We start from the raw sequence: 27880 nt of genomic DNA on the forward strand, positions 1-27880 counted from the left end.
TGTCATTTTTCAGTTCCATGTGCCAGCTGGGATGGCACATTTATTTGTCGTGTCTCCTTAGACTTTTGCAGGTGACAGTTCTTTTCTGGTTGAGACAGGGTTTTGCTCTGTCACCCATAAGGAGTGCAGGTGCACAATCATGGCTCACAGCACCTCAACCTCATAGACTCAAGCAATCCTCCTTCCTCAGCCTCTCTTGTAGCTGGGACTATAGGCGCAAGCCACCACACCTGGCTGATGTTTGTACTTTTATTTTTTTGTAGAGATGGTCTCTTACTTTGCTGCTCAGCGTGGACTCGAACTCCTGAACTCAAGTAATCCTCCCACCTGGGCTTCCCAAAGTGCTGGGGTTGCAGGCGTGAGCTACCGCGCCCAGGCAGACCTTCTTTTTGATGACCTTGACAGTTTTGAGGATTCCCAGTTATATATTTAGCAGTATGTCTTTCCTTTGGAATTTGTCTGATTTTTGTTTAAATGATTAATCTTAGAATAAGGTTTTTTTTTTTTTATTTTGTTATTTGTTTTCTATTTTTAGGTTTTTTTTTTTCTAATTTTCTTAAGTGTTTGTTTGTTTTTGAGACAGAGACACACTGTCACCCATGCTTGAGTGCAGTGACTAATCATAGCTCACTGTAGTCTTGATTTCCTGGGCTCAGGCAATCCTCCTACCTCAGCCTCCTAAGTAGCTGGGAATACAGGTGTATGCCACCATGTCTGGCTAATTTTTTTTTTTTTTTTTTCTGTAGAGATAGGATTTTATTATGTTGCCTCTGCGGGTCCTGAACTTTTGGCCTTAAACGATTCCTCTCACCTTTGAAGTGCTGAGATTATAGGTGTAAGCCATTGCTCCTGGCTAGGTATATGGGTTTTGAGAGCAAGAACATAGATGTAAAATAACATTTTCATCACATCGTAACAAGGGTACATACTGTCAGCACAACTTACCACTATAAAGTTGACCTTTATCACCCGCCAGTGATAGTGTTTTTCAGGTTTCTCCACTGTAAAGTTACTTTCTCCCCACATCTTGCCACCCACCCAGTTCATACTGTGCCTTTTGGAAGGAAGTCACTATGCTCAGACCACACCTAAGGAATGGGAATTATGCTTCCCTTTCTTGAGGGTAGAGAATATAGAAAAATTATTTGGAATTCTTCTGCAAAGAAGATTTGTTTCCTCTCTCATTTATTTATTTTTTGTATCACTTACTAATATGGACTCATGAATATTTATTTTAAACTTTGAGTTATAATCCAATACCACTTTACTTTTTTTGATTTTCAAATTCTTCCAGCTTTGGCCATTGGGAGCTGTTTAAGTGGGTTCCTGTGTCTCTTTCACACTTGGACATATGTGTATCAGTGTACTTTTACATGTATTTTGAGCACTTTCTCCCTTTCTGGCACTACAAGTTGCTTTAAGCTCATCTTGCGTATTTTCTGTTCCAGTCCTAACATCAACCCAATTATCCAAGGAGCCCTGATACACTTTATTGGAAAATGGTAACAACCATTGAAAGAATAAACACACACAAAAAATAAGTAAAATTCAGGAAAATATCTTTTAAGTATGATTAAATGAGAGACTAGATGATCATCTTAAGCTGTTATATGTTTAGCTGGAGATGTACCTATGCTTTCTGATGGATGCTTGAACTCAGTGGAAAACATTATGGTGTACTATGGGTTTAAGTGAACAAAGGAACTCCTTATAATCCGAAATATTGAACATCTTAACATACTTTTTTATGCCCCTTAATCTTTACATTTTTTCCTTACAAAGACTGTATATGTCCACTCATTGAACCTCTTTTAATATCTTTTGAAATATGAAACATTATAAAACCCTTTAATCTTGTCTGTTAGTTGGTGTGGGGGAAAAACAAATGTTTCTAATCTTGTAGACAGGATGATTATTAATAAGGAAACCCATTTTTCTTTTAAAGGGAAACAGAACAAGTATGACAACTTGATTATGACAAAACTTTGATTAATCACATGGACATGTTCTAGAAACAATTCCTAACCATACTTTCAGCCATGCATTCCTTCTTGTCACATGTTCAGAAATTATGCCTTTGAGGGGAGTATCCAGTGATAACTATTTTGGGAAGGAGGAGAGCTAAGAGAAATCCTATTTTGCTGACATAAAAAAAGTGATGAATGGCGAATACAAAATAGAAGGTGCTAGATTTTTGTTATGTCTGGGTAGCCTTTTCTCTGTCTTATAACTTTCAGATACTGATTTTTATCTACTTTATTATTACAACTACTATCATTGCCAAGGGCTTAATTTGGAATTAAATGAGCCTTATGCTTAAGTAATTTATTCTCGTTAGTTTGCCAAAATGTAGGTCTCATGATGGTTTTAATACTCTACAGCAGAATGTTTACATTTTTCTTTCATTGAGACTAAAATATTCCTTTTCAGTTTCATTTATGTCCCAGAAAATCTGAGATCAGAAGACAATATTGAAGCTGCTATTATCAATGACAGTTTTTCTTGCATAATAGAGAGGGGAGCTGTTATAGTTGAATTTTACTTCATTCTTATTTTTATTTATTTAGTCAATGACCGCCATAGAAGGGAATAACTCACCACAGGGCTTCTATAGAGGCATCGCCACTAACTAATATGGCAGGGTCTTCTTATTGGCTTCTCTCTCATATTTCAGGTGATGTTTAGGGACGATTTTGATGTTTTCTGATACATTTTGCATTATTTACTCATTAAGCTATAGTTATGTACTTTCATTCCATTAGTGTGTCAAAAAACTAAGTTGTCAACCAGGAACCTTATATTGGCTAATTTTAATTCTATGATTTTCTATGTCTGGCAGTTTCAGGAAAAACCCTCTAAAAATTTTATAATTAGAAATATCTCTTTTTTTATCAGAAAAGTGGGGATTAGAGCTGATTTCCCTTTTTATATTAAATAACTTTAAAAATGAACATATTCAAGCATCTTAAAAATGAGACTTTTGGCCAGATGTGGTGGCTCACGTCTGTAGTCCCAGCACTTTGGGAGGCTGAGGCGGGCGGATCACTTTAGGTTGGGAGTTCGAGACCAGCCTGACCAACATGGAGAAACCCCGTCTCTACTAAAAATACAAAATTAACCTGACGTGGTGGTGCATGCCTGTAATCCCAACTACTCAGGAGGCTGAACTAGGAGAATTGCTTGAACCCAAGAGGTGGAGGTTGCAGTGAGCTGAAATCGCACCATTGCTCTCCAGCCTGTCTCAAAAAGAAAAAAAAAAAAAGAATGACACTTTCATAAGGCAGACCTATAATGTTCTGTGAATGATTAGGTTAATTAAAACATGAAGAAACCGTGTCCATACTGGTGTGAAATGTATCTGTAAATTTGTTGTTCGTAGGGATGCAGTAAGTTTCCCATTTATGTTTCTACTTTTACAACAAAGTTGTAGCAGGAAAATGTTCCTCCAGAACATAGGCTACTACTTTAATGTGTGCTTTTCATGGAGAGAGGGAAACAGCCAGAAAACATGATGACATAAAGGTGAAAAGGTCAAGTTTCTCTATGTGGTGACAACAAACTGCTTGAAAATGGTGACTCGGAGTTGTGTGAAATACTGTTGACTTTTTTTTTTTTTTTTTTTTTTTTTTAAGAGATGAGGTCTCGCAATGTTGCCAAGGCTGATCTTGAACTCTTGGGCTCAGGGCATCTTCCTACCTCAGCCTCCTGAGTAGTTGGGACCATAGGCTACTGTGCACAGCCAATTCTGTTAACTTTATGAGCCTTTGTGTAGGATATTGGGAGCTAGGACTTGGCATAACAGGGTATAAAATGTGTGAGAGAAATATAGAAACTGTCTTTTAAAAGTTTGAGGGTCAGACTTAGTTTAAGAATCATTTATTTGAATTCCTACAAATGTCAGGTTCTGTGTTACTCTTTGGGGAGAGATGTATCAGTTATAGCTTAGCTCTAGAAGATAGTGTTTTGATATTATTATATATCCCACTGCTGTCCATTTTGTTTTCATATTATTTTCCATTGAATTTAAGAGATTTTCTCATAAAATTAAGGTAACAATCACAAAATAACTATATTAGAACATGGAAACATATTTTTAATGTTGAGAAACTTAATTATAAAATAATAGCTTCAATAAATAATAAATATAGACAAGTGTAGGAACTGGCCGTGCACGGTGGCTCATGCCTGTAATCGCAGAACTTTGGGAGGCCGAGGTGGGCATATCACGAGTTCGGGAGTTGAAGACCAGCCTGGCCAACATGGTGAAACCCCATCTCTACTAAAAATACAAAAATTAGCCAGGCGTGGTGGCACACGCCTGTAATCCCAGCTACTTGGGAGGCTGAGGCAGGAGAATCACTTGAATGTGGGAGGCAGAGGTTGCAGTGGGCCGAGATCACACCATTGCGCTCCAGCCTGGGCAACAGAGCGAGACTCTGTCTCGAAAAAAACCAAAAAAGTATAAGAACTAACACATCAGATATCTACTTGCCTATAACCAAAATTTAGATTTGTTAATATATTAATTGCATATTTTTTAAATCTAGTCAGTGTAAGAGTTGTCAAACCTTTTAGTTTTTTTTTCAAATAAGCTTGTTGAATAAAGGGGAACCACACACAGATTTGAAGCCATCTTTTCTGTTATCCATGTACTTATCTCCCTATACTAGAGGTTTCTTCATCTCATGTTTGGTATAAATATTTCTAGACTTAAATAAAAGGCCTTTTTTACATATGTAAGCGTTTGTGAAAAATATTTTTCACAAATAAGGTAGTATTTTTCTGAATGACCTTTATGGTTCTGTAGCATGCATATTTTGCAACATGATTTTTCACCAGTCATGCTGTTACATAATGATTTGGTTCACTGCTACATAATGTTATGTTGATATATATGCATAAATATATCTCTTTGTAATGTATGTAATTTTTTTTTATTTGCCATATGGATTCAGACATATGGATATACCATGATTTTTTTATTACCATATTTAAATTTGTATCTATTTCTGTTTTTTCATTTATAAACAATGCTAAGTATCCTTGTATCTTAGAGGTTTTGTTAGAATGTAGGTAACTAACTACAGATTACCAAGTCATACATGATACAAACTATTAATTTTATTGTGTACTTTCCTTTGCATAGCTGTACAATTTATATTTCCCCAACAATATGTGATTCTACCTGTTCCAGAACAATATCTGTGAAGGCTGTTTCTTTAGTTTTGCACTTTATTTAACTTATATTCATTTCACTTTAATCTTTTTTTTTTTTTTTTGAGACGGAGTCTCGCTCTATCGCCCAGGCTGGAGTGCAGTGGCCAGATCTCAGCTCACTGCAAGCTCTGCCTCCTGGGTTCACGCCATTCTCCTGCCTCAGCCTCCCTAGAAGCTGGGACTACAGGCGCCCGCCACTGCGCCCGGCTAGTTTTTTGTATTTTTAGTAGAGACGGGGTTTCACCATGTTAGCCAGGATAGTCTCGATCTCCTGACCTCGTGATCCGCCCCTCTCGGCCTCCCAAAGTGCTGGGATTACAGGCTTGAGCCACCGCGCTCGGCTTCACTTAAATCTTAATTGGTATTAACCCATGAGATTATCCTTTCAGATTTTTATGGTTATTTGTCTTTTCCCTGAATTTCCTGGCTATATTATTAATTCATTTTTTTTTTCAATTGGGTTGTTTGCCTTTGGTGGCTCATATTTAAGAAATTTTTTCCCCTAACATTCTGGGAACAAATCCTGTCTTCTGCATGTTGTAGCAATACTTGAATATTTTAACCTTGGGTTCTGAACTCCTTTGTAGTCTGGCCTTTGTGATACTCTTTTATTGTACTAAGAATTCAGTTTATCCTAGAACCTGAGAAGGAGTATTATTTATGTTTTGTTATGGTTTACTCATTTACAGTGAGGCAAATATACCTTAAAACTTTGTGAAACAAGAGTCCAACAACATTTTTAATATCGGTACTAAGAATTAGAGTTGTACAAATATGCAGTGACACTCAACTTTGGCTGCATTAGAATCACCTATGAGATTTTACTTGGACTGGGGCATTAGTTTTTCTAAAAGCTCATAATTGGTAATGATGGACCTTCAGGTTTGAAAACTATCCTTTAAGCCATTATGACTCTTTTCCTCTGAAAGTGGTTTTCTGGACAGAGTAGTAGAATGTGTAAAGCTCCAAGAACACACAGGGTCTCTCTCTCTTTTTTTTTTTTTTAATGACAAGTTCGTATCCAGTGTATAGAAGAGTGCCTGCAACATTAATGATAAGTTGAATGAACTAATAGTTTTAGCTACTAAATTGCAATCCTTTTCTAATGCTCCCTAACAAAGATTGCACTTAACTAGTGTTTAAATATCCCACACTTTGAAGTCTTATCTTCTTTGTTTGAATTTTTGCTAGTTTTAGCTTGCAAGTCTTTGGTGGCAATGCATTGGGAGATTCATGCCTTATCTATACTTGCATCTAAGAAACACAAATGTTAGGTCAGTTTGATACACCAAGCTACGCAAACAGAAATGCTAAGGTAAATTATAGGGTCACTTGACTTCGACTCCTAGTAGCAGCTCAGTAAAACTTTGCTAATTTGATTTAATCCATAAACCATAGCACAGGGACTAAATTAGAAATGAAATATTTTCCATGCTTTCTTTTATCTTGTTTTAAGGCCATCTCCACAAGAACAGTTGAGATGTTTTATTAAAAACTGGATTCGAAGAGAGTTTTTTTTTTTTGGAGACGAAGTTTGGCTCTTGTTGCCCAGGCTGGAGTGCAACTATGCGATCTCGGCTCACTGCAACCTCCGCCTCCTGGGTTCAAGCGATTCTCCTGCCTCAGCCTCCTGAGTAGCTGGGATTACAGGCATGTGCCACCACGCCTGGCTAATTTTGTATTTTTAGTAGAGACAGGGTTTCTCCCTGTTGGTCACGCTGGTCTCGAGCTCCCGACCTCAGGTGATCCGCCCGCCTCAGCCTCCCCAAGTGCTGGGATTATAGGCATGAGCCATGACGCCCAAACTAGTTGACAATTTTTAATAAAATTCTATGAGAAAGCATCACAGACACTTGAAAATTGCAGTTTCATACTTTGGCTTATACTTTTTTAATTTTTATTTTTATTTTAAGTTCCTGGGTACATGTGCAGCATGTACAGGTTTGTTACATAGGTGAACATGTGCTTTGGCTGATACTTTAAAAGTCGTAGCAAATCACAACACTTTAGAAACTCTTCTACTTTAAACATTTTAAAATCAACTTTACTTATTGGTTTAGTTTCCCTTTAAGAGTGTCACTTATCAGCCTGGGCAACATGGCAAAACACCATCTACAAAAAAATACACATACACACACCTGTGGTCCCAGCTTTTCGGGAGGCTGAGGTGGGTGGATCACTTGAGGCCAAGAGGTTGAGGCTGCAGTAAGCCATGATTGTACCACTGCACTCCAGCCTGGGTGAGACAGCAAGACCCTGTCTCAAAAATAAATAAATAAAAGAGCGAGTCCTTTATTTCATCCTTACAGAACTCACCATTAAGTTAGAATAAGTATATGAAAGTGTTTGACTTCATAACAGTAGTATCTTTTGATTTTAGTGACTATGTCAGTTGTTCAAATGATGGATATATGAAGATACTTTAAATATGTGAAGTACTACATAAATTAATGTTTGTTAGCATTTTATTACTTCCGTTTTCTTGTTTTTATGTCATTTTCATTTTCTCAGTACTTAGACATAATATTTAACATTGAATAGTTTTCATTATTCATATCTTTATAGTCCATTGTATTTAACTTTTCTTTTAGCATAGTAAATGCAATAATAGGACCACATCTGGAATCTCAATTTTATTTTGATAATTATTAAGCTATAACAAATTATTAGAGATACTTTTATGAAAAATTAATGAAGAAAGTAGTTTTGCCTTGTTATGATATTTTTGTCTTTAGAAATAGAATTACGTCACTGTTAAGGTTAACTTCTTCTGGATTTTAATGACTAGCAAAGAAATCTGACCATGTTTCCTCCTTCATGTGGCTCTCCTATCCCTTGGCTTTTCTTCTTGCCTGATTACAGCTGTTTTTGTAATGCTTTCTCTCTTCCTCTCCACATCCCCAATCACTCCCACCACAAGATATTATAATGGAATGGTCTTAGACACATTTTAAAAATGAGCTTTCGGTACAAATTCACAATTCAGTTGTCTTTCAAGGTTCGTCTTCTTTATCCATGATACCTTGTCTCATTTATCTTTGCCAAACGGTGTTTCTCACTTGTATAATCTAAGAGTATTCAATTATATGATTGATCAATCAAGTTATTACAAGTTCTTAAGCATAGTTTTGTGGGGTTTTTTTCTAAAATCAAGAACTTTTAGAATTATTGGTGGGTAGAATTTCAGAGGAACAATGGAATCGTTTGCAAAGTTATTCTTAGATGATAATGAGGCTTTGAAGTATTTCATTTCACCAGTTTAAAAGTTAGATTGGTGGGCTGGTCACAGTGGCTCACGCCTGTAATCCCAGCACTTTGGGAGGCTGAGGCAGGCGGATCACGAGGTCAAGAGATCGAGACCATCCTGGCCAACATGGTGCAACCCCGTCTCTACTAAAAATACAAAAAATTAGCTGGGCGTGGTGGCACGCACCTGTAGTCCCAGCTAGTTGTGAAGCTGAGGCACGAGGATCACTTGAACCCGGGAGGTAGAGGTTACAGTGAGCTGAGATCACACCACTGCACTTCAGCCTGACGACAGAGCGAGGCTCCATTTCAAAAAAAAAAAAAAGTTAGATTGGTGAGGCAGAATGTGATATTACTCCCTCTACTATTAAAAATTCCATATAACATTACGTGAATTAATCTTAATCCAACGTTTGACAAGGATGTTTTCAAAACAATGAAGTTAATGCTGTGAATTTGGCATTACTGTATCTGATATTAATAATTCCACCTCTTAAAATTGTCTGATTTCCATCTGGTTGCTGTTTCTCATTTTCCTTATGTTAAAATTTTAACTTCTAACCACCTATTATTTTGTTTATCTTATTTTATACTCAGAATTACCTCCTTTTAGATTAAAAAAAAAACTTTAATACTTTTGAAATGTAAAAATGGACATATTGCCAAAAATTGGTAAGGGAACCCTAAATGAATCACAAACTTTCTGTTTTGTTAGAGATATAAAAACTTCTAAGATCTTAAAAGTAAGATCTGAGTTTAAAATTAGGGAATAAAAGAATTTGTGTTAAGAAGGACAGGGTCACCAGTTAGGAGGAGATTATTGTAGGAATCCCAGTGTTGGCACTTGGGACTAGTGATGATAGAAGAGATGGAGAGAAAAAGGACAGATTCAGGATATATTTGGACGTGAAAGTTGTGAAGACTTGGTAATGAGTAGAATGTGGAGGGAAGGAAAGAGGCTGTGAAGAAGAAACTGGTTATACACTATTACTATTTCCTGATGGTGACAATGATTGGAGGAGGAACTGTTTTATTTCCTTTGGGGAAGTATGAAGTCAGGAGTTCTATTTAGGGTATGTTGAGTTTGAGGTACCTAAGTGAATATGCCCAGTAGGCAACTGAATAATTGCCTATGGAGGTGAGGGAGGGTGAAGGTACAGTCATTAGCGTACATTAACGACGTTTAAAATCATGAACCTTGTTGAGGATCATTAGGTTGAAGGCAGAGTGGAAAAGAGCATTCATGAGTAGTGCTGTGGCTTCCAGTGATCAGGGTTGGTGTGGAGGAGGAGTCTGAGGAGCAGAGTCCAGTGAGGCAGTTGTATCCAATATGTAGACATTGTTTTCATAGAAGTTGTATATGCTTAAAATATATTGCTTTCTGTGGGTTGTTTTTTTAAACTAAATATTTGGTGTATCCTTTGTAAGATTCTAAGGCCCCTTCTGAATGTCATTGAGTGAGACCATTCTATACAACGCTGGATGTTTGCTGTAAAGAATGGCCTTACCATTGAACCATTAAGGTTGGGATATGGTGCCTATTTTAACCCTCCCCACTCTGCCTCTTTAGGACTTAGATTTTTAGATGTCACCTAAGTTCTTGCTGGGGGTGAAGGACTTTGCCAGAAAATTAGCATTAACATGATGTCCTTTGACCCTCCTCTCACAATTTTTTGTCATTCTCTTGAAGTAAGTTAGTTCATTATTAAAGAAGTCATTTTATTTTATTTTTTATTTGAGTCAGAGTCTCACTCGGTTGCCCAGGCTGGAGTGCAGTGGTGCAGTCTCAGCTCACTGCAGCCTCTTTCTCCTGGGTTCAAGCTATACTCCTGCCTCAGCCTCCTGAGTAACTGGGACTACAGGTGCACACCACTATGCCCGGTAATGGTTTTTTGTTGTTGTTGTTTGTTTGTTTTAGTAGAGATGGGGTTTCACCACGTTTGCCAGACTGGTCTGGACTCCTGGCCTTAAGTGATCCACCCACCTTGGCCTCCTAAATTACTGGGACTACAGGGGTGAGCCACTCTGCCCAGCCTAAAGTAATTTTATTTTTAAAAGCTGTCATCAACATGAAAAATTTGGGATTCATGAGGAGTGTTTTTGAATGTTGAATATCACTGATATCAGTGACAATATGGGGCAGCAGATGAAAGCCTGGTTTATAAATTTTGCAAGGACAGAATTCTTTTTTTTTTTTTTTTGAGACAGAGTCTCGCTCTGTAGCCCAGGCTGGAGAGCAGTGGCCGGATCTCAGCTCACTGCAAGCTCCGCCTCCCAGGTTCACGCCATTCTCCTGCCTTAGCCTCCTGAGTAGCTGGGACTACAGGCACCCGCCACCTCTCCCGGCTAATTTTTTGTATTTTTTGTAGAGACGGGGTTTCACCGGGTTATCCAGGATGGTCTCGATCTCCTGACCTCGTGATCTGCCCGTCTTAGCCTCCCAAAGTGCTGGGATTACAGGCTTGAGCCACCGCGCCCGGCCAGCAAGGACAGAATTCTTTAAGACAATGAATTGGGGACTGACTTAGACAGACATAGCTTCATGCCTTTACTCCCTTAGAGACAAGCACAAGAGTCCTGCCATGCCACATATTTTTTGACATGGCTGCTTTTTGTTTTTCTTCAAAATCTAAACTACGATAAAATGAAAGACAACAGTTATTAGGTGCCTTCTATATCTTATGCAGAGTGCTAAGTACTTTACATTGTGGTCTCATTGTGACCCAACACGAATTCTAAGAGGGAAATAAATATATTGAACCCACTTTGTAGAGGTCACGAAATTGAAGCTTTGATTGTTGTTATTTTAGAGAGAAAAATTAAGAAAAGATAATCAAAAAATATATACAAACTACGATTCCACCTTCAGGTTTTTTTGGAGATTAAAATTTCTCTAGGCATGCTTGAAAGGTGATGGACATGAAGTCATGTTTTGGAGACATCATCTGTTTTTAACTGTCCATTTAAAAATGTATTTGATCTCTAAGTGTTGAGTGTTCCTATGCTGTGCTGATAATGATCTTAATTTTTCCCTTCTCTCTTTTGGTTTCAGAGGAAGAACTTGTCGCTTTTCCTCAGCATTAGTTTGTTAACTTTCTGGGGGTCCTCCCTTTTGGGTGCCCGGTTATACTGGATGGGAAACAAACCACCAAGCTTTTCCAACTCGGACAATCCCGCTGCTGATTCAGACAGCCTCCTCACCCGCACGCTCACCTTCTTCTACTTGCCAACCAAGAACCTCTGGCTGTTGCTATGCCCAGATACCCTCAGTTTTGATTGGTCGATGGATGCTGTGCCTCTGCTCAAAACAGTTTGTGACTGGAGAAACCTACACACTGTGGCCTTCTATACTGGACTCCTCCTCCTTGCCTACTATGGTTTGAAGAGCCCGAGCGTAGACAGAGAATGCAATGGGAAAACTGTAACAAATGGCAAGCAGAATGCAAACGGACATAGCTGCCTTTCAGATGTGGAGTACCAGAACTCAGAGACTAAGTCCAGCTTTGCATCCAAAGTAGAAAATGGCATTAACAACGATGTATCACAGAGAACCCAGCTTCCTTCTACGGAGAACATTGTTGTTCTGTCTTTATCTTTGTTAATCATACCCTTTGTTCCTGCCACGAACCTGTTTTTCTATGTCGGCTTTGTAATTGCAGAGCGAGTATTATATATTCCTAGTATGGGCTTCTGCCTGCTGATTACAGTGGGTGCTAGAGCCCTTTATGTCAAAGTCCAAAAGCGGTTCCTCAAGAGCTTGATTTTTTATGCTACAGCTACACTAATTGTTTTTTATGGACTCAAGACTGCGATCAGGAATGGAGACTGGCAGAACGAGGAAATGCTGTATAGATCAGGGATAAAAGTAAACCCAGCTAAAGGTAATCTTTTCTTTTATGCTTTTGTCTGGTTAGTTTACACTTGCAGCCTCTTTATGTCTTTGCTGCTTAAGACACAGTATTAAGGAGGAAGAGGTCCTTTTGTGCAGTACCCGTATCTTTCATTCTTTTTCTTTTTTTAAGGAGATACGCCATATAACCAATTTAGAGACATACCCAGTATTCCTTTCTTGGAATAAGAAAATAGTTTCCTGTGTTTCTGACTATGTTTGTCCAGAAGAATTAGAGCTCCTATTGTGTAAACAATATTGACTATTCCAAGAATTTAGAAAAGAGCTTGGTTTTCACATTTTAAAATACTGATGGGGACGGCTCTTTTATCATATAATAAAAGTCAGGCTATCCCACATAAGTATACTTGAGCTTTTCTATTTTCCAAGCATCGCCTGAAGAAATACAAGACTTTCACTGAAACCTTTAAAAGATTTGGAGATTTCACTCCCTCTGAATCCTGAAAGTATGTCTCTAGATGTCAGTGTGTACACATTCAGGTGTGAGTCACCTTGGGCTGCACAGAGGCTAAATTATCTGAATGTTGCCAAGCAGTTAGCAGGTTTTCACTTGGGTTCTTAAGTCACTTAGAGAAACAAACTTTTCACTATATAATGAGAGTTTTGATTATACCACTCATGATTGCTTTTGATTTAGAAAATTACTTGAGCACATCTCAGAACTGATAGAATAGAAAGTAGTTTCCTTTAAAATAAAAAAGTCAAAAACTATGACAATGGATGACTCTAGTTTAGGCAATTAAATGTATTGGAAGCTAGAGGACAATTAAATTAAAATAGATGTAAATTTTTAGTGCAGAAATATATCATAGTAAGTAGTGTTAAAGAGTCTTGTTCTTCATAAGCCATTTTTATTCTTTTTTGAGATGGGGTCTTGCTTTGTTGCCCAGGCTGGGGTGCGATGGCTTGATCTCAACTCACTGCAACCTCCACCTCCTGGGTTCAAGTAATTCTCCTGCCCCAGACTCCAGAGGCACTGATATTACAGGCGCCTGCCACCACACCTGGCTAATTTTTGTATTTTTAGTAGAGATGGGGTTTCCCCACGTTAGCCAGGCTGGTCTCGACTCCTGACCTTAGATGATCTGCCTGTCTCAGCCTCCTAAAGTGCTGGGATTACAGGTGCAAGCCACCACGCCTGGCCTATTTTTATTCTTTTTTTTGTTGGTTTTTTGTTTTTTTTGAGACTGAATTTCGCTCTTGTTGCCCAGGCTGGGGTGCAGTGGCACGATCTTGTCTCACCACAACCTCCACCTCCCGGGTTGAAGCAATGCCCCTGCCTCAGCCTTCCTGAGTAGCTGGGATTACAGGCATGCGCCACCATGCCCGGCAAATTTTGTATTTTTAGTAGAGACGGGGTTTCTTCATGTTGGTCAGACTGGTCTCGAACTCCCGAACTCAGATGATCCGCCCGCCTCGGCCTCCCAAAGTGCTGGGATTATAGGCGTGGGCCACCGCACCTAGCCTATTTTTATTCTTTAAATTATGTTCGCTTATATAGCATTTGAATTGGCATTTTTCTATTCTTTCCAACAGAATTCTATACCATGATTAAAAGAAGGTGTAAAACTGTTCCAGAATATGAAAATGGCCTGCTAATAGGTATATATCTAAAGACCTAGATACTCCAAAAACTACTTTGGCATGCTTGTCTGATGGGCACAAATTAAGTCAAGAATTCAGTGAGCAACTACACATTTCTTTAAGGAACTAATTGCTGGTACTTACACTGTTTAATAAATTGCAGGGATTTTAATGGGAAGTTGAAGCATTAAAGTTGAGCTACTATGTAGCATGTCATTTCTCAATTCTCTGTGAAAAATCATTACCATGTGGCTTTTTCTAGGTGTCGAGTACATCACAGTTTATTGAATGCCCGGACATAAATCTTGTTGGAAAAATTGTTATAATTATTTTTTGCAGAATACTTATCAGCTAGTTTTTCTGCACTGGTAGATGTAAGGATATAGAACAAGCCTATGTTGCCAATATATTTTCCTGCTGTTTAAAACATATATAATAGAGAATTGAAAACAAATTCTTGGCCTATTATTTGCATCACAGTGATGTTCTGAGGGTTTATTAAATTTATTAAGTTTCAGGCTAAGCTGCTGTTACAAAAAGCCAAGACAAAAGTGGCTTAAGTAAGATAGAAGCTTTATTCTTTCATGTAGCAATCTAAGTATGTGCAAACACAGAGCTGATAAGATGGCGCCATGGGTTTTCAGGATCCAAGCTCTTTCTCTTTTATTCCCTTGCCATCTCAGTGGTGTCACCCTGTCCTCATGGTCCAAGATGGCTCATTATCACATCAGCCCTTCAGCTGACAGCAAGAGAGGGAGAAAGGGCAAATGGCGGGTGTGCCCAATCTGAGAGCATTTTGCAGAAATTGCACACACCATGCTTGCTCACAGACCATTGGGCACACCAACCTCCAGGAAGGCTGGGAAATGTTATCTTTATTCTGGGAAGCCAAGTACCCAGCCAGATTTTATTACACTGCAAAAAGGAGCGGGCAAATATTCAGATGCTAGGGTATAAGTAGCAGTCAGAATAAGTGAAAACGTTTTGTAACGCTTAGGTATTTTCCAGCATTAGCTGGTAGTTTTGCTGACGGTTAAGATTCTAAATAAGATATTTTGGTACATAGTTAGAATGTTTGATCATTTATTTTTCCATTCACTAAGTAAAACAATTATTAAACATTTCCTTGGTTTCCAATATTTTCAGGTGTCCATCCTAATACTTAAGAAGTGCTGCAGAATTTAGGCACTCCAAAATATCATTAGCTAAATAAATGTACAACTGCCCACTATCGTAAGAAGTTCTTTCAGACATCAAACACTGAGTTCCTGAAAACCCCCACCCCACTCGTGGCCCAGTCAACTGCTTTACTTGCAGGCTTTACCATCTCAGTTGATGGAATCTCAATTTCCCCAGCAGCTCTGGCTGAGAATTCTGAAGTCATCCCTACCTCCTCTTTTCCCTTCGCAGCTCACATCCATCCCATCAGCAGATCCTCTCTGCTGTTTGTAAAAATACATCCAGAGCTTGACCACTTTTTACCACCATCACTGTCGGCATCATGGCCCAGGGGCCACCATCTTTTATCTGTATATATATACTTTTATCTATATCTATATAAATATAAATATATATATATATATATATATATTTTTTTTTTTTTGAGAGAGAGTCTCGCTCTGTTGCCCAGGCTGGAGTGCAGGGGTGCAATCTTGGCTCACCACAACCTCTGCCTCCCAGGTTCAAGCAATTCACCGGCCTCAGCCTCCGAAGTAGCTAGGACTACAGGCACGTGCCACCGTGCCCAGATAATTTTTGTGTTTTTAGTAGAGACGGGTTTCACTATACTGGCCAGGCTGGTCTCAAACTCCTGACCTCGTGATCCACCCGCCTCGGCCTCCCAAAGTGCTGGGATTATAGGCCTTATCTGTAATGTTAGTAAAAGACTCTCACCTCACCTCCCAGTTTGTATTTCTTGCCTTTTAGCATGTCTTGTACTTTTTTCTTTCAACTCAGATATGATGTATTGGGTAATAAGAAATGAGGTGAATAGGCTTTCTTGTGAGATTTTCTGTAAATCTAGTTAGGAGTTGGACTGTATTTTGCTATAGCCGTGGGTGCCAGAGATGTCACATTCCTCTGGTGGCCTTGTTTTTGGTCTTCCCAGCTGTCTGTGGGCTTTCCCACAGACTCTGTTTTGCATCTATTTCAGCTGCAATCAGCTATTATTATACTGCAGCTCTGTTGGTGTTGGGGAGGGAAAATGTTCTACTATTTTATGACTAAATCTTCGCCTCTCTGGGCTACCACCTTCACAGGTGTTTCTTATATTTCCTTGCTTCCCACTCCAGTAGAGACAGGAAGGCTAGAGGGGCCTGAGTTGAGAGGAATGACTTTTCCCCCACAGCTCTGGGACAAGGCTAAGATCTTTCCCTTATGGAGTTCGTGGTCTTTTGTCATGACAAATGCTCTGGGTATATTTCATAAGGTTTATTCTTCTCCCACTGCCGGAGCCAGGAGAACATCTTTCTTGGCTCTTCCCAATGAGACTCTGTTGAGGTCCTGGGAGGGAAAACTCCCCAAATTATGGGAGTCCCCTAAGACTGCCACGTCAGGAGTTTCTGATTCTAAAACTAGTTCACGCTTAGCCTCCAGCAACTTGTCAAATGACGAGTCAATTGTTTCTAACAGTTTCTGTCTCCAGCAGCTTCTGCTCCAGGTAAGCTCTCCTCTGCTGTCTCTCTGGATTTGTCTTTCTCTAGCTTTCAGGGTGGTGGTTGGCCCTGCGACCCCAGTTCACTGATGGTTCCTAGACAAGTTACTGATTTTCAGTCTGTTTAGCTTTTTCTTTTTCTAATGATGTGAGTGACAACTTCACATTGTTTAATGTCTGAGCTGAACTCCTGCTTCTATTCACCTTCAAAGTCCATGCTTAACCAGCAGCCCTGGTGACCTTTTGGAAACACGAGTCAGGGCATGGCGTTCCAGTGTCCAGTTATTCTCTGACTGCCAGTTTCTCTCTAATTGAAGGCACATAACAGTGGCGGGAGGGGAGGGTGGGAGCCAAGGGTTCAAAAACTATTTATTGAGTACTGTGCTCGCTTCCTGTGTGATCGGTTCAGTTGTGCTCCAGGCCTCAGTCTCATGTAATATGCTTTTGTAACAAACCTGCACATAGAGCCTTGGAATCTAAAATAAAAGTTGAAAGAATAAAAATAAAATTAGAACAGTTCTGTGCTTTAAAAACTCTAGCTAGATAGATAGATTATAGATATGATAGATATAGATGCACACAGTCTCAGGACCCTGTGCATACTCACCAGCCTTTCCTTCCCTTACTCCACTCCAGCCCTGCTGGCCTCTTTGATGTACCTTTTATATGCCAGGTGAGCTCCTGCCGCAGAGCTTTTACCCTTGTCATTGCTTCTTCCTGGAATGTGTTTTCCTGGTTATTCTCACTGGGATCTCCCTCACCTCTTTTAAGTCTCTGATCAACTGTTGCATTATCAGTAAGGTGCTTTATGTAAAATTGACTGCCCTGCTATTAATTACAGCCACCCCTCCGCCTCTGTCTTATCGAGCATTCCATGCTTCATTTTTCTCTTAGCACTTATCACTATTTGACATACTATATTTTCTATAATTATGTGTTCATTGTATGAACGTGTTGTCAGCATACACCAGAATGTACAACACAAGAAGGTAGAGATTTTTACATTTTAAAAAATGCCATAGATGCTGCAATGAGGACTGTGCCTGGTAGAGCAAAGGCATTCAGTAATGGATATGTTGAGTATTATTACAGTCATAGCCCTTCTCTTTAAGGAGTTCATGATCTGTTTACAGATAGAATGTACATGCATGAAATAAGCCAAAAGTGTGAAATATTATGCTTTTGATATGCCAAGTGGTGAGGGATGCTTTATCATGAGAGGGTTAGAATTGGGAGTGGAGTTAGTTTCAGATTGTGTGACTGCATCTGTGTGTGACATATGCTTCCATTTTGATGCAAGGCAAAACTCTTCCAATCCAGGTTTCCTATTTTTTTTTTTCTTTTTATAAGATGTTAATAATAATTCTGGCTGCAGTTACTTCCTTAGCAATTTTGAGACTGGTAGTAATCTTCCTTAAGGCAGATTTTCTTAGTCTAATACATTATTTGAACCTAAGTAAAAGATTAGAAACCCTATAAAGCCGGTCTTGTGTATGGTTTTGTGAGATTACAGATGGAGTTAGGGTTTTTTTTTTCTTCCTTTGAAAGCCTTTGCAAATTCTAGAATACTTCAGTCTACCATGTGCTTTAACGGAATATGATTTTAAGCCTCATGAAGCAGTATGCATTAAAACTGCTGCCTTCAGGAATGGGTCCTGTAGACAGCTGCCAGTCATTAACTGATTGGATGCAAATGACGATGAGTAAACCCTGTCATAGTGACTGTGCTGCTAATTTATGGTTTAAATCTGGATAGTGGAGAAATGATAGCTGATTTGGACTATGTAAACCACAAGTCCTATCTCATTATGTGGTTGATAATGTCAGGAAAATACTACACAGAGTTGATTACTGTAGTTTGCTGATTTCACAATGACTCTTTGCATTTCTGTGCTTAGGAAAAAGGAAATTTTCTCTGATGACTGCCTTAATGAGCAAGCCACATTATATTTGAAAGGGTTTCCCCCACCCAGCTTTAAAGCAACTCATTTTTAAAGCTGTATTGATTAGTATTGGCTTAACGAAAGACTTTCTTGATTCATTACAAAGCAGTTAAATGTGTGATCACCGTTTTTGCTGTGGCTTCCTCTAAATCCCCATATGGCTCTATTCTCTGTAGTATTTGGCACCATTGATCTCTGTTACCATAGCTTTTAAGCCACTGCTTGGTTTTGACTATCTTTCTCCCATTTCCCACAGCTTTCTGTCTTCTGATTTTTGCCTCCTCCCTAAACTAATCCAGTCTTCAAGTTTTGTTTTTTTTTTTTCTTTCTAAAATCTGCCTTTATTTTCCCTTCCCTATAGTATCTACAACATTGTTTGGTATATAGTAGGAGTCAATAAATATGCAATTGAATTTCTAAGTTAAGTTCTCCGCCGTGACCGCCTATCTATGAAGACCTTTTCCACCTGGGTGATCTGCTGGCCTATCAAACTGGTCACCTCTCTTCCCTAAAACCAACTTCTTGCAAACTTCCTTATAAATTAACATCATAATCCCAGGCTAACAAAGTTATAGATAAGCAGATCAGTGAGCGCAAAAACATAAAAGAATTGTAGCATATATGGCAGCACATCTGGTGTGCTAAAGGCATTTTAAAATTAAGTTATAGATTCAAAATCAAATAGGTTCTGAGAATGGTTTATTAACTCTATGTCAATTTGATTTAAAAAACATTTGACTATGGTGGTTAATTGTTTGAAAGCAATTTCTTAAATAGTTAAGAACAATTTAGAGTGAATCTGAGAAAAACTTAAGAGCTAAAGGTTGTTTTTAACGCCCATTTTTAATGTAAATATGTGAAATGATAAATATAAAAGATGTATGTAAAATGATATGCATATTTGAAACTTTCAAGGTGATTATCCAAGCAGTCTGCATTCACTCCCCCAATGCACATAACAAACATTACCTCTTTAGATATGGAAAAACACAGATGGCCGGGCACAGTGGCTCAGGCCTGTAATCCCAGCACTTTGGGAGGCCGAGGTGGGCAGATCACGAGGTCAGGAGATTGAGACCATCCTTGTCAACATGTTGAAAGTCTGTCTCTACTAAAAATACAAAAATTAGCCGGGCATGGTGGCGGGCACATGTATTCCCAGCTACTCAGGAGGCTGAGGTAGGAGAATCCCTTGAACCCAGGAGGCGGAGGTTGCAGTGAGCTGAGATCGCGTCATTGCACCACAGCCTGGGCAACAGGAGCAAAACTCTGTCTCAAAAAAAAAAAAAAAAAAAAAGAAAAGAAAAAGAGAGTCAAAATTGTTTCAGTTTTGCAGCGTTTGACAATTTTTTTTTCCTTTATAGATTGCTGCAAAATTGGTGATTCTATTTCAATTTAACATGGCATCAAATTTTAAGAAACAAGTATTTTGTAGGAATATCATTTAGGAAATAACTCACAATTTAAGTGAAACCCAAGCCTCTAAGCCATGTAAAAATTGACTATTTCCTTGGATTTTATAGTCTAAGCTTTTGTTTACCTCGAATTGAGTGTCTTTAACTATGATGAGTTGTGATTAACCAGCTAGCTTTGAAATGGTGTAACAAATTCTATTATTGTGTTTCACCAATAATTTGTCATGATATGTCCAAGGGAAGATAAAAATTTTTCAACAGAGGTTCAGATTTTTATAAAACATGAAATTTACCAGTTAAGGCCAGACATGGTGGCTCAAGTCTATAATCCCAGCACTTTCGGAGGCCAAGGCAGGCAGATCACATGAGGTCAGGAGTTCGAGACTAGCCTGGCCAATATGGTGAAACCCCGTCTCTACCAAAAATACAAAACTTAGCCAGGCGTGGTGGCGGGCGCCTGTAATCCCAACTGCTAGGGAGGCTGAGGCAGGAGAACTGCTTGAACCCGGGAGGTGGAGGTTGCAGTGATTCGAGATCTCGCCATTGCACTTCAGCCGGGGGACAAGAGCAAGACTTTGTCTCAAAAAACAAACAAACAAAAAAACAAGAAAAAAGAAATTTACCAGTTAAGAAGGAAAACCACTATAGTATTTTGTTGAAACTGACTGGCCTGAGTTGCACTGTAAAACACAGCTTTTCATTTTTACCAGAGAGCCTTGGTAAGAGAAACTAGCTAAAAGCATCCCACCAATAAAGGCTGATTGAGAGATAAATAGCAGGAAGTTAAATCTGGTTTCCATAAGGAAATTACGTGTTTTATCTTCTTAGTCCATCTCTTCTCTATTGAGTAGAAAAAAATAGATAAACAACAGGGCTGGCAAGAATAAAAGGAAGGTATCTCATTGATTGAACTAGACTAAAATATTTTTTAAAAGCAGATTTACATTTACTCAATTGTTAAATTAAGGCCCATTTTAAATATTTGATTCTTGCAGAAATGAAGTATGGTTGTTTTCCATGTGGGATGGGGGAGTTGCAGAAGTTCAGATGCCTTTAAGAATGAATTGGGGCCAGGTGTGGTGGCTCGTACCTGTAATCCCAGCACTTCGGAAGGTCAAGTCGGGCAGATCACAAGGTCAGGAGTTCGAGACCAGCCTGGCTAGCATGGTGAAACCCTGTCTCTACTAAGAATACAAAAAAAAATTAGCTGGCATGGTGGTGTGTACCTATAGTCCCAGCTACTCGGGAGGCTCAGGCAGGATAATTGCCTGAACTGGGCATGTGGAGCTTACAGTTAGCCGAGATTGTGCCACTGCACTCCAGCCTGGGTGACAGAGTGAGACTCCGTCTCAACTCTGTCTCAAAAAACTAAAAATAAAAACAACATTGAATTGGCACAGAAATTGTTTTCCTGTTGTCCGGCTCTAATGATTGTAAGTACAGTTTTGTGGGGCAGGAAGAAAATCCAGACCACAACAGACTCAGTGCAAATGGTCCTAAGATGTATTATAGATGAAGTGGGTGCCATATTGCTGACTCCTAAGATTTTGAAATTACCCACAACAAAATTTTAGAATCTTTATGGGCTTTTGAAAACATTCAAACCTTAAAATTAGAGTTACCTTAGATTATATTTATCGGGGTTTATGTGCTAAAATACTTGAGACTAGCATATGATTAAGCATGAAGTTAAATTTTTCTGATTTCCGTAGTTTTGTGTTTCTTAAAAATGTCCTAGGCTGGGCGCGGTGGCTCACACCTGTAATCTCAGCACTTTGGGAGGCCAAAGTGGGTGGATCACGAGGTCAGGAGCTCAAGACCTTCCTGGCCAACATGGTGAAACCCCATTTCTACTAAAAACACAGAAAAATTAGCTGGGCATGGTGGCACATGCCTGTAGTTCTATCGTGAGACTGAGGCAGGAGAATCTCTCGAACCCGGGAGGTGGAGGTTGCAGCGAGCCGAGATGGTGCCACTGCACTCCAGCCTAGGTGACAGAGTAAGACTCTGTCTCAAAAAAAAAAAAAAAAAAAAAAAAGCCCTAGGCCGGGCACAGTGGCTAACGCCTGTAATCCCAACACTCTGGGAGGCTGAGGTGGGTGGATCAGGAGATCAGGAGTTCGCGACCAGCCTGGCCAATATGGTGAAACCCCATCTGTACTAAAAATACAAAAATTATCTGGGCATGGTGGCAGGCACCTGTAGTCCCAGCTACTCAGGAGCCTGAGGCAGAAAAACTGCTTGAACCCAGGAGGTGGAGGTTGCAGTGATCTGAGACTGTGCCACTGCACTCCAGCCTGGGCAACAGAGCGAGACTCCCTCTCAAAAAAAAAAAAAAAAAAAAAAAAGTGACCTAACATTTCTTTACTTCTATTAAATATTTATGAAATATATCATTCATATTCATACAAGTATGCATATACATCATATTTATATAGTTTAAGGAATACTACTAAAATATCTATTCTGTAGCTTATTAAAGGAATATTACCAGTGTCTTTGAGGACCTTTCCCTATACTTCTCCTTATTTTTTGTTTAAAAAATGGTTTTTGTTTTTTTCACCATTGATTTTGTGTACTTACAGATTTTTCTGTAGGTAACTTTTATCAGTAGAGTTTTCCTCATTTCTAGTTTAAGAACTATTTTATGAATTAATATTGATGACAGTAGGTTTTCCTCAGTCTCTTACTTTGATGAATTATATTAATAGATTTTCTAATGTTGAACCTATTTTGCATTCCTAGATTAATCTCAGGAATTGGATATAATGTATTATTTCCATTTTCTTCTACATTTATTTTTCATCTATGTTTCTGAGTGATGGTCAGTTTCTCTCTTGTGGTGTCATATTCTGGTTTTAAAATCAATAATCTTAACCTTACAGAATCAGGTTAGGAGCATTACTTCTTGTTTGTTCCCTCAAATATTTTATGTAAAATTAGATTTTTTTTTTCTTCTATATTAGGTACAATTTACCTGTAAAACTAGCTAGGCATAATGTTTTGGTTATAGATGACTTTTTTTTTTTTTTCTGTTAATTTAATTTCTTTCATAGTTTTGGAAAGAGCCAAATTTGCTTTTTGGGTCAGTTTTAGTAACTTTTTTCTCTGGGTTTTGTTCAATTTAACTAGGGTTTTTATATTTATTGATACAATGTTACACATAATATTCTTGTCATATCTTTTTTTAAAATCTCTGCTACAATTGTAGTTTAAACACTATTTTTGCTTGGATACTCTTTAGGCAACAGATGTAGTATTGCCCCAAACTTGGTGAAGGTGGACCTACGCATAAGAATTCCCAAGGAATATTTTTTCCTATTTTCTGTTTGTCCAAATTGGCCAGACAGACAGTTCACCCATCTTTTCATTCTCTAAGCTTTTTAAATTTGTTTGTTGCTAGTGAACCCACAAAGACTCTTTTCTTTCAGGCAGATCACAGTTTATGTGGCTTCTGCAGTCTGACCTCCTGCTTGAAGTTCATTAAAGCCTAAACCTAGGTTTATCTGTTTGACAGATGTAGTGTATGCAAGGTGAATACCATCTTCACAGCTAGTTTACTTTTCTGGAGTCCTGCATTCATGAAGATTTTTTTTTGTTTTGTTTTGTTTTTTGTTTGTTTGTTTGTTTTTGAGACAGAGTCTTGCTCTGTCGCCCAGGCTGGAATATAGTGGTGCAATCTCGGATCACTACAACCTCTGCCTCCCGGGTTCAAGTGATTCTCCTCCCTCAGCCTCCCAAGTAGCTGGGATTACAGGCACGTGCCACCACACCCTGCCAATTTTTTTGTATTTTTAATAGAGATGGGGTTTCACCGTGTTAATCTCGATCTCCTGACCTTGTGATCCACCCACCTCAGCCTCCCAAAGTGCTGGGATTACAGGCGTGAGCCACCGCGCCTGGCTTCATGAAGTTTTTAGACTTTAGGTTTGCCCTTACTTTCCAACCAATTAATACATTCATTTGCAAATATTTTTATTTTTAATGTAGCATTTTTATTGGTTCTGTACAAGGTGTGATTCTCTGAACATGGAGTTTCACTAGACTGTAAGAAAATGAGACCTATGAAATATCTTAAAACCTGACACCTATTAAAGAATGATTAGCTATGTTAGAAGTTCTATTTGAGAATAGAGTTGTTTAAGATCAGAGCTGCTATTTTTGAAATATTTAATTCTCTTTCAGCAAAAGAAAAGTTAAAGGAAGATAAAAATATATGTAAAAGCACTATCGTGCAGAATCAAATTCCAGGTATTTGAACCCTCTAAAGCAGGGTAAAATATGTTCCTTTCTTTTTGTAATATAAATACAATTGCTGATAGTGTTAAAGAACAGATTTTCAAGAGGACAAACACAACATGTCTTAGTTTTAGCCTCATCACGCACTTGTGCCTATTTCTGGTGATCATGGATTTTAAAGAGAATTCCAGATAAATCTCAAGGAATTATGGAAAAATGTGGGATGCTCAAGTCATACAATTATTGTAAAAGGGTTTGATGTAGAGGAAGTGTGAGCCTTATATTAATTTTTATGCATGTGGGCATTAAATTAGAAATCTTACTGAAATGGGAAAATTTCCCCTGTCCCCCTCACCGGGCGTGCAAAGGGGGTGTGGCTCGCTTCTTCTGCTCAAACCTCTAGGGGAACATACAGACGGGCAGGCTCCAACCCCTTGGCAGTGTCTAGGGGGTGAGTGTTTACAGCTACTGAAGCCCCAAGTGGGCATGTTACAGTATGCTCTTTTAGTTTAGTCATCTATAGGCGGCTTGTGTTAGCTCAGTTAGACCTCCTTCCTTATCACAAGGAGGGAGGGATTTCTGTATCCCAGGGTTTCTTACCTTGGTGTATCAGAAGAATCGGATTACATGAGGGCTAGGAGAGTGAGTGGAAGGTTTGATTAAGAAGTAGCTCTTAGCAGATCGGGGGCCAGAAGGGAGATGGATTTTCCCTGGAGTCAGGCTGCTCCCCAGCCTGGGCTCTCCTCTGATTGCTCCGGCCAAACTCCACCTCATTGGACTGGTCTGTCAGTGTGTGTTCTTCCACAGGCATGTTCCCCTGAACATGCTCGATGTCCAGCCTGTTGTCGTCTTCTGCAGATGGGTTCCTCTTGCCATCCAGCAGCTTCTGTGTGTCTGCCTGCTAGGGTCTCTGTTTTTGGTTTGTTTTGTTCTGTTTTGTTTTGAGACAGAGTCTCTCTCTGTCACCTAGGCTGGAATGCATGACTTGATCTTGGCTCTCTGCAACCTCCACCTCCTGGGATCATGCCATTCTCCTGCTTCAGCCTCCCAAGTAGCTGGGACTGCAGGCGCCCACCACTACGCCCAGCTAATTTTTTGTATTTTTAGTAGAGACGGGGTTTCACCGTGTTAGCCAGGATGGTCTCGATCTCCTGACCTTGTGAGCCACCCATTTCGGTCTCCCAAAGCGGTGGGATTACAGGCGTGAACCACTGCGCCTGGCGGGTCTCGGGTTTTTATAGCCCCAGGATTTGGATGTGGGGAACCAGGGTGGTCTTGGAAAATGCAATATTTTGGGCAGGAAGGCAGGAGTGCCTGTCCTCACCTAGGTCTGTTGGGTGGAGCCCTACCCAGGAACCATGCCCTCCTCTACCCAGCCCTTCCCCGCAACCAGCCTCCAGCCTCTATATCATTTAAAGGGACCACTCTTTCCTTCCCAGCACTCCATTAAATAATCACTTGACCGTTGCTTCTCAGTGTAAATTTCTTTGCAATTTTAACATTATCATCCAAGGGGACCTAGGAGGGACATAAATATCATGTGCTTACTCAAAATGAAATAATGATGGAACATATTAGATGTTCTTTTTAAAAAAATGATAATATTGTTTTCTAAGTATAAGCCATATTCAGATTTGTTTTTTTCTTTTCTTTTTTTTCTTTTTTGAGATGGCGTCTTGCTCTGTTGCCCAGGCTGGAGTACAGTGGCACGATCCCGACTCACTGCAACCTCTGCCTCCTGGTGCAAGTGATTCTTGTGCCTCAGCCTCCCCAGTGGCTGGAATCACAGGTGTGTGCCTGTAATTAACCATGCTGGCTAATTTTTGTATTTTTAGTAGAGATGGGGTTTTGCCATGTTGGCTAGGCTGGTCTCAAACTGCTGTCCTCAAGTGATCTGACTGCGTAGACCTCCCAAAGTGCTGGGATTACAGGTGCGAACCGCCTCGCCCAGCCCATACTCAGATTTGGTTAGACATTACCTAAAAACAAATTTAGAACAACAACGAAAACATCATTTTGAGAGCAGAACTATATTGGAGGTTTTATTTTGTCTTGTGTTTAAGGATTCTAATTCCCGATGATACCAGCTGCCTCTCAACCCATTCTTTCAGTGATCTTAGCATAATTCAGTTTCTTTGTGCAAAACACCATAAGTTATTAAAATATTAGCATTACTATCTTTTTAGGAAGCACTTTAAGCATATGTTTTAATTATGAAAAATTTCTCTGTAGACATTTTAAGTATAGAAAGAAGGAACTGGGTTAGAAATGTAATACATCAACTCCGAGTCAAGTTTTGACAAGAACAGATTACCCAGGCGTCAAAGCACGGCGTTTTCTTCTTAAGATGCCTGGAATAGCAGAGGAAACTTACAGTCATTTAATGTTTGGGGCTCTGTGTAGGAACTTGGAAGTCATATCATAAAGAAATGTGATAATTTTTTTTTTCTTCTCTTCTTACCTCTTCTTGCTTAGGATAAGAGGGTAAATATCTCAACTTGTATTTCATGAGACTACCAGCAAAGACCACAGTGTCTAAGATATTTTGAAATGTTTTCCTTTTTCATCAAGTCAGTTGACGTACTCTCTTTGAGATTTACAAACAAGTTTTGATGGTTTGCAGTACTGCTGTTGAATAATCTGAGTATTTTCCATAGATGATAGCATCATGTTACCTTCACAATTGTGGTTAAGAATGAATGGTGGTTGGGTGCGGTGGCTCACACCTATAATTCTAGCACTTGAGGAGGCAGAGATGGGTGGATCACTTAGCCCAGGTGTTTGAGACCTGCCTGGGCAACATGGTGAAACCATGTCTCTACAAAAAATTCAAAAATTAGCTGAGTGTGGTGGTGCATACCTGTAGTTGCAGCTACTTGGAAGGCTGAGGTGGGAGAATCACCTGATCCTGGGGAGGTTGAGGCTGCAGTGAGCTATGATCACACCCCTGCACTCCAGTCTGGGTGACAGATTTGAGACCTTGTCTAAAAAAAAAAAAAAAAGAAGAAGAGTGAGTGGTAATACTCACATTCATGTAAATATTTACAATAATTTTAAGTAGAAAGGAGTTTCTGTGCTTGTATAATGAAAATATTTGCATATTACTATTACTGTACAAACCCATGTATTCTGCATTTTTCTTATTTTCTTATCTCTAATCACAGTGATACATTTAAAATTACTTTTCGTTCTTGAAATGCTATTATTTGGAAGCAACAGTACAGAATTTTAAAATTTATTTTGACATTACACTTTAGCACAGTGATCTTGAGATACTTTTTGAGGGCAGTTGATGAAGTCACTGAAGTCCTAATGCCATGCTTCTGTTCTCTGTGGTACCATTCCAGAAGCAAGAGGCTGTGCACTGCTTTGGTCAGAGATCCATCGTACTTTGGTTTTGGCTATTGCTGGTTCTCAGCTCATTCTCACATTGAGCCTGGAGCAGATATTTACTTTTGAGGTTTTCAGTTAAAAATTAGGGTTTAAAGACATATGTCCTAAGACCCAGTTCTGATTATTTGAAAGGAAAATGCGGCTTCTCTATGAGTTTTAATCATCCTGACATGCAAATCTGACATTATTTAAAACTCATGAATAGAATATATGGCTTTATAGCTAAGACCACACATCTAGTCATATTTTTTATTTGGTAATATTCATTAATCACTGGTTT

General features: G+C 39.1%; 1 protein-coding gene across 2 annotated transcripts in view; it reads left to right on the forward strand.

Annotated features, from left to right (window-relative positions):
- TMTC2 (transmembrane O-mannosyltransferase targeting cadherins 2) overlaps nt 1-27880 on the forward strand; it is a 456255-nt gene that overhangs the window by 197117 nt on the left and 231258 nt on the right. For both annotated transcript variants that reach the window (XM_015152361.3, XM_028829760.2), the window contains one exon: nt 11516-12344. In XM_015152361.3, the coding sequence (XP_015007847.1) occupies nt 11516-12344 (829 nt within the window). The remainder of the gene's footprint in view (nt 1-11515; nt 12345-27880) is intronic.

This window comes from Macaca mulatta, chromosome 11 (assembly GCF_049350105.2).
Source record: "Macaca mulatta isolate MMU2019108-1 chromosome 11, T2T-MMU8v2.0, whole genome shotgun sequence".
NCBI classification, from domain to species: Eukaryota; Metazoa; Chordata; class Mammalia; order Primates; family Cercopithecidae; genus Macaca; species Macaca mulatta.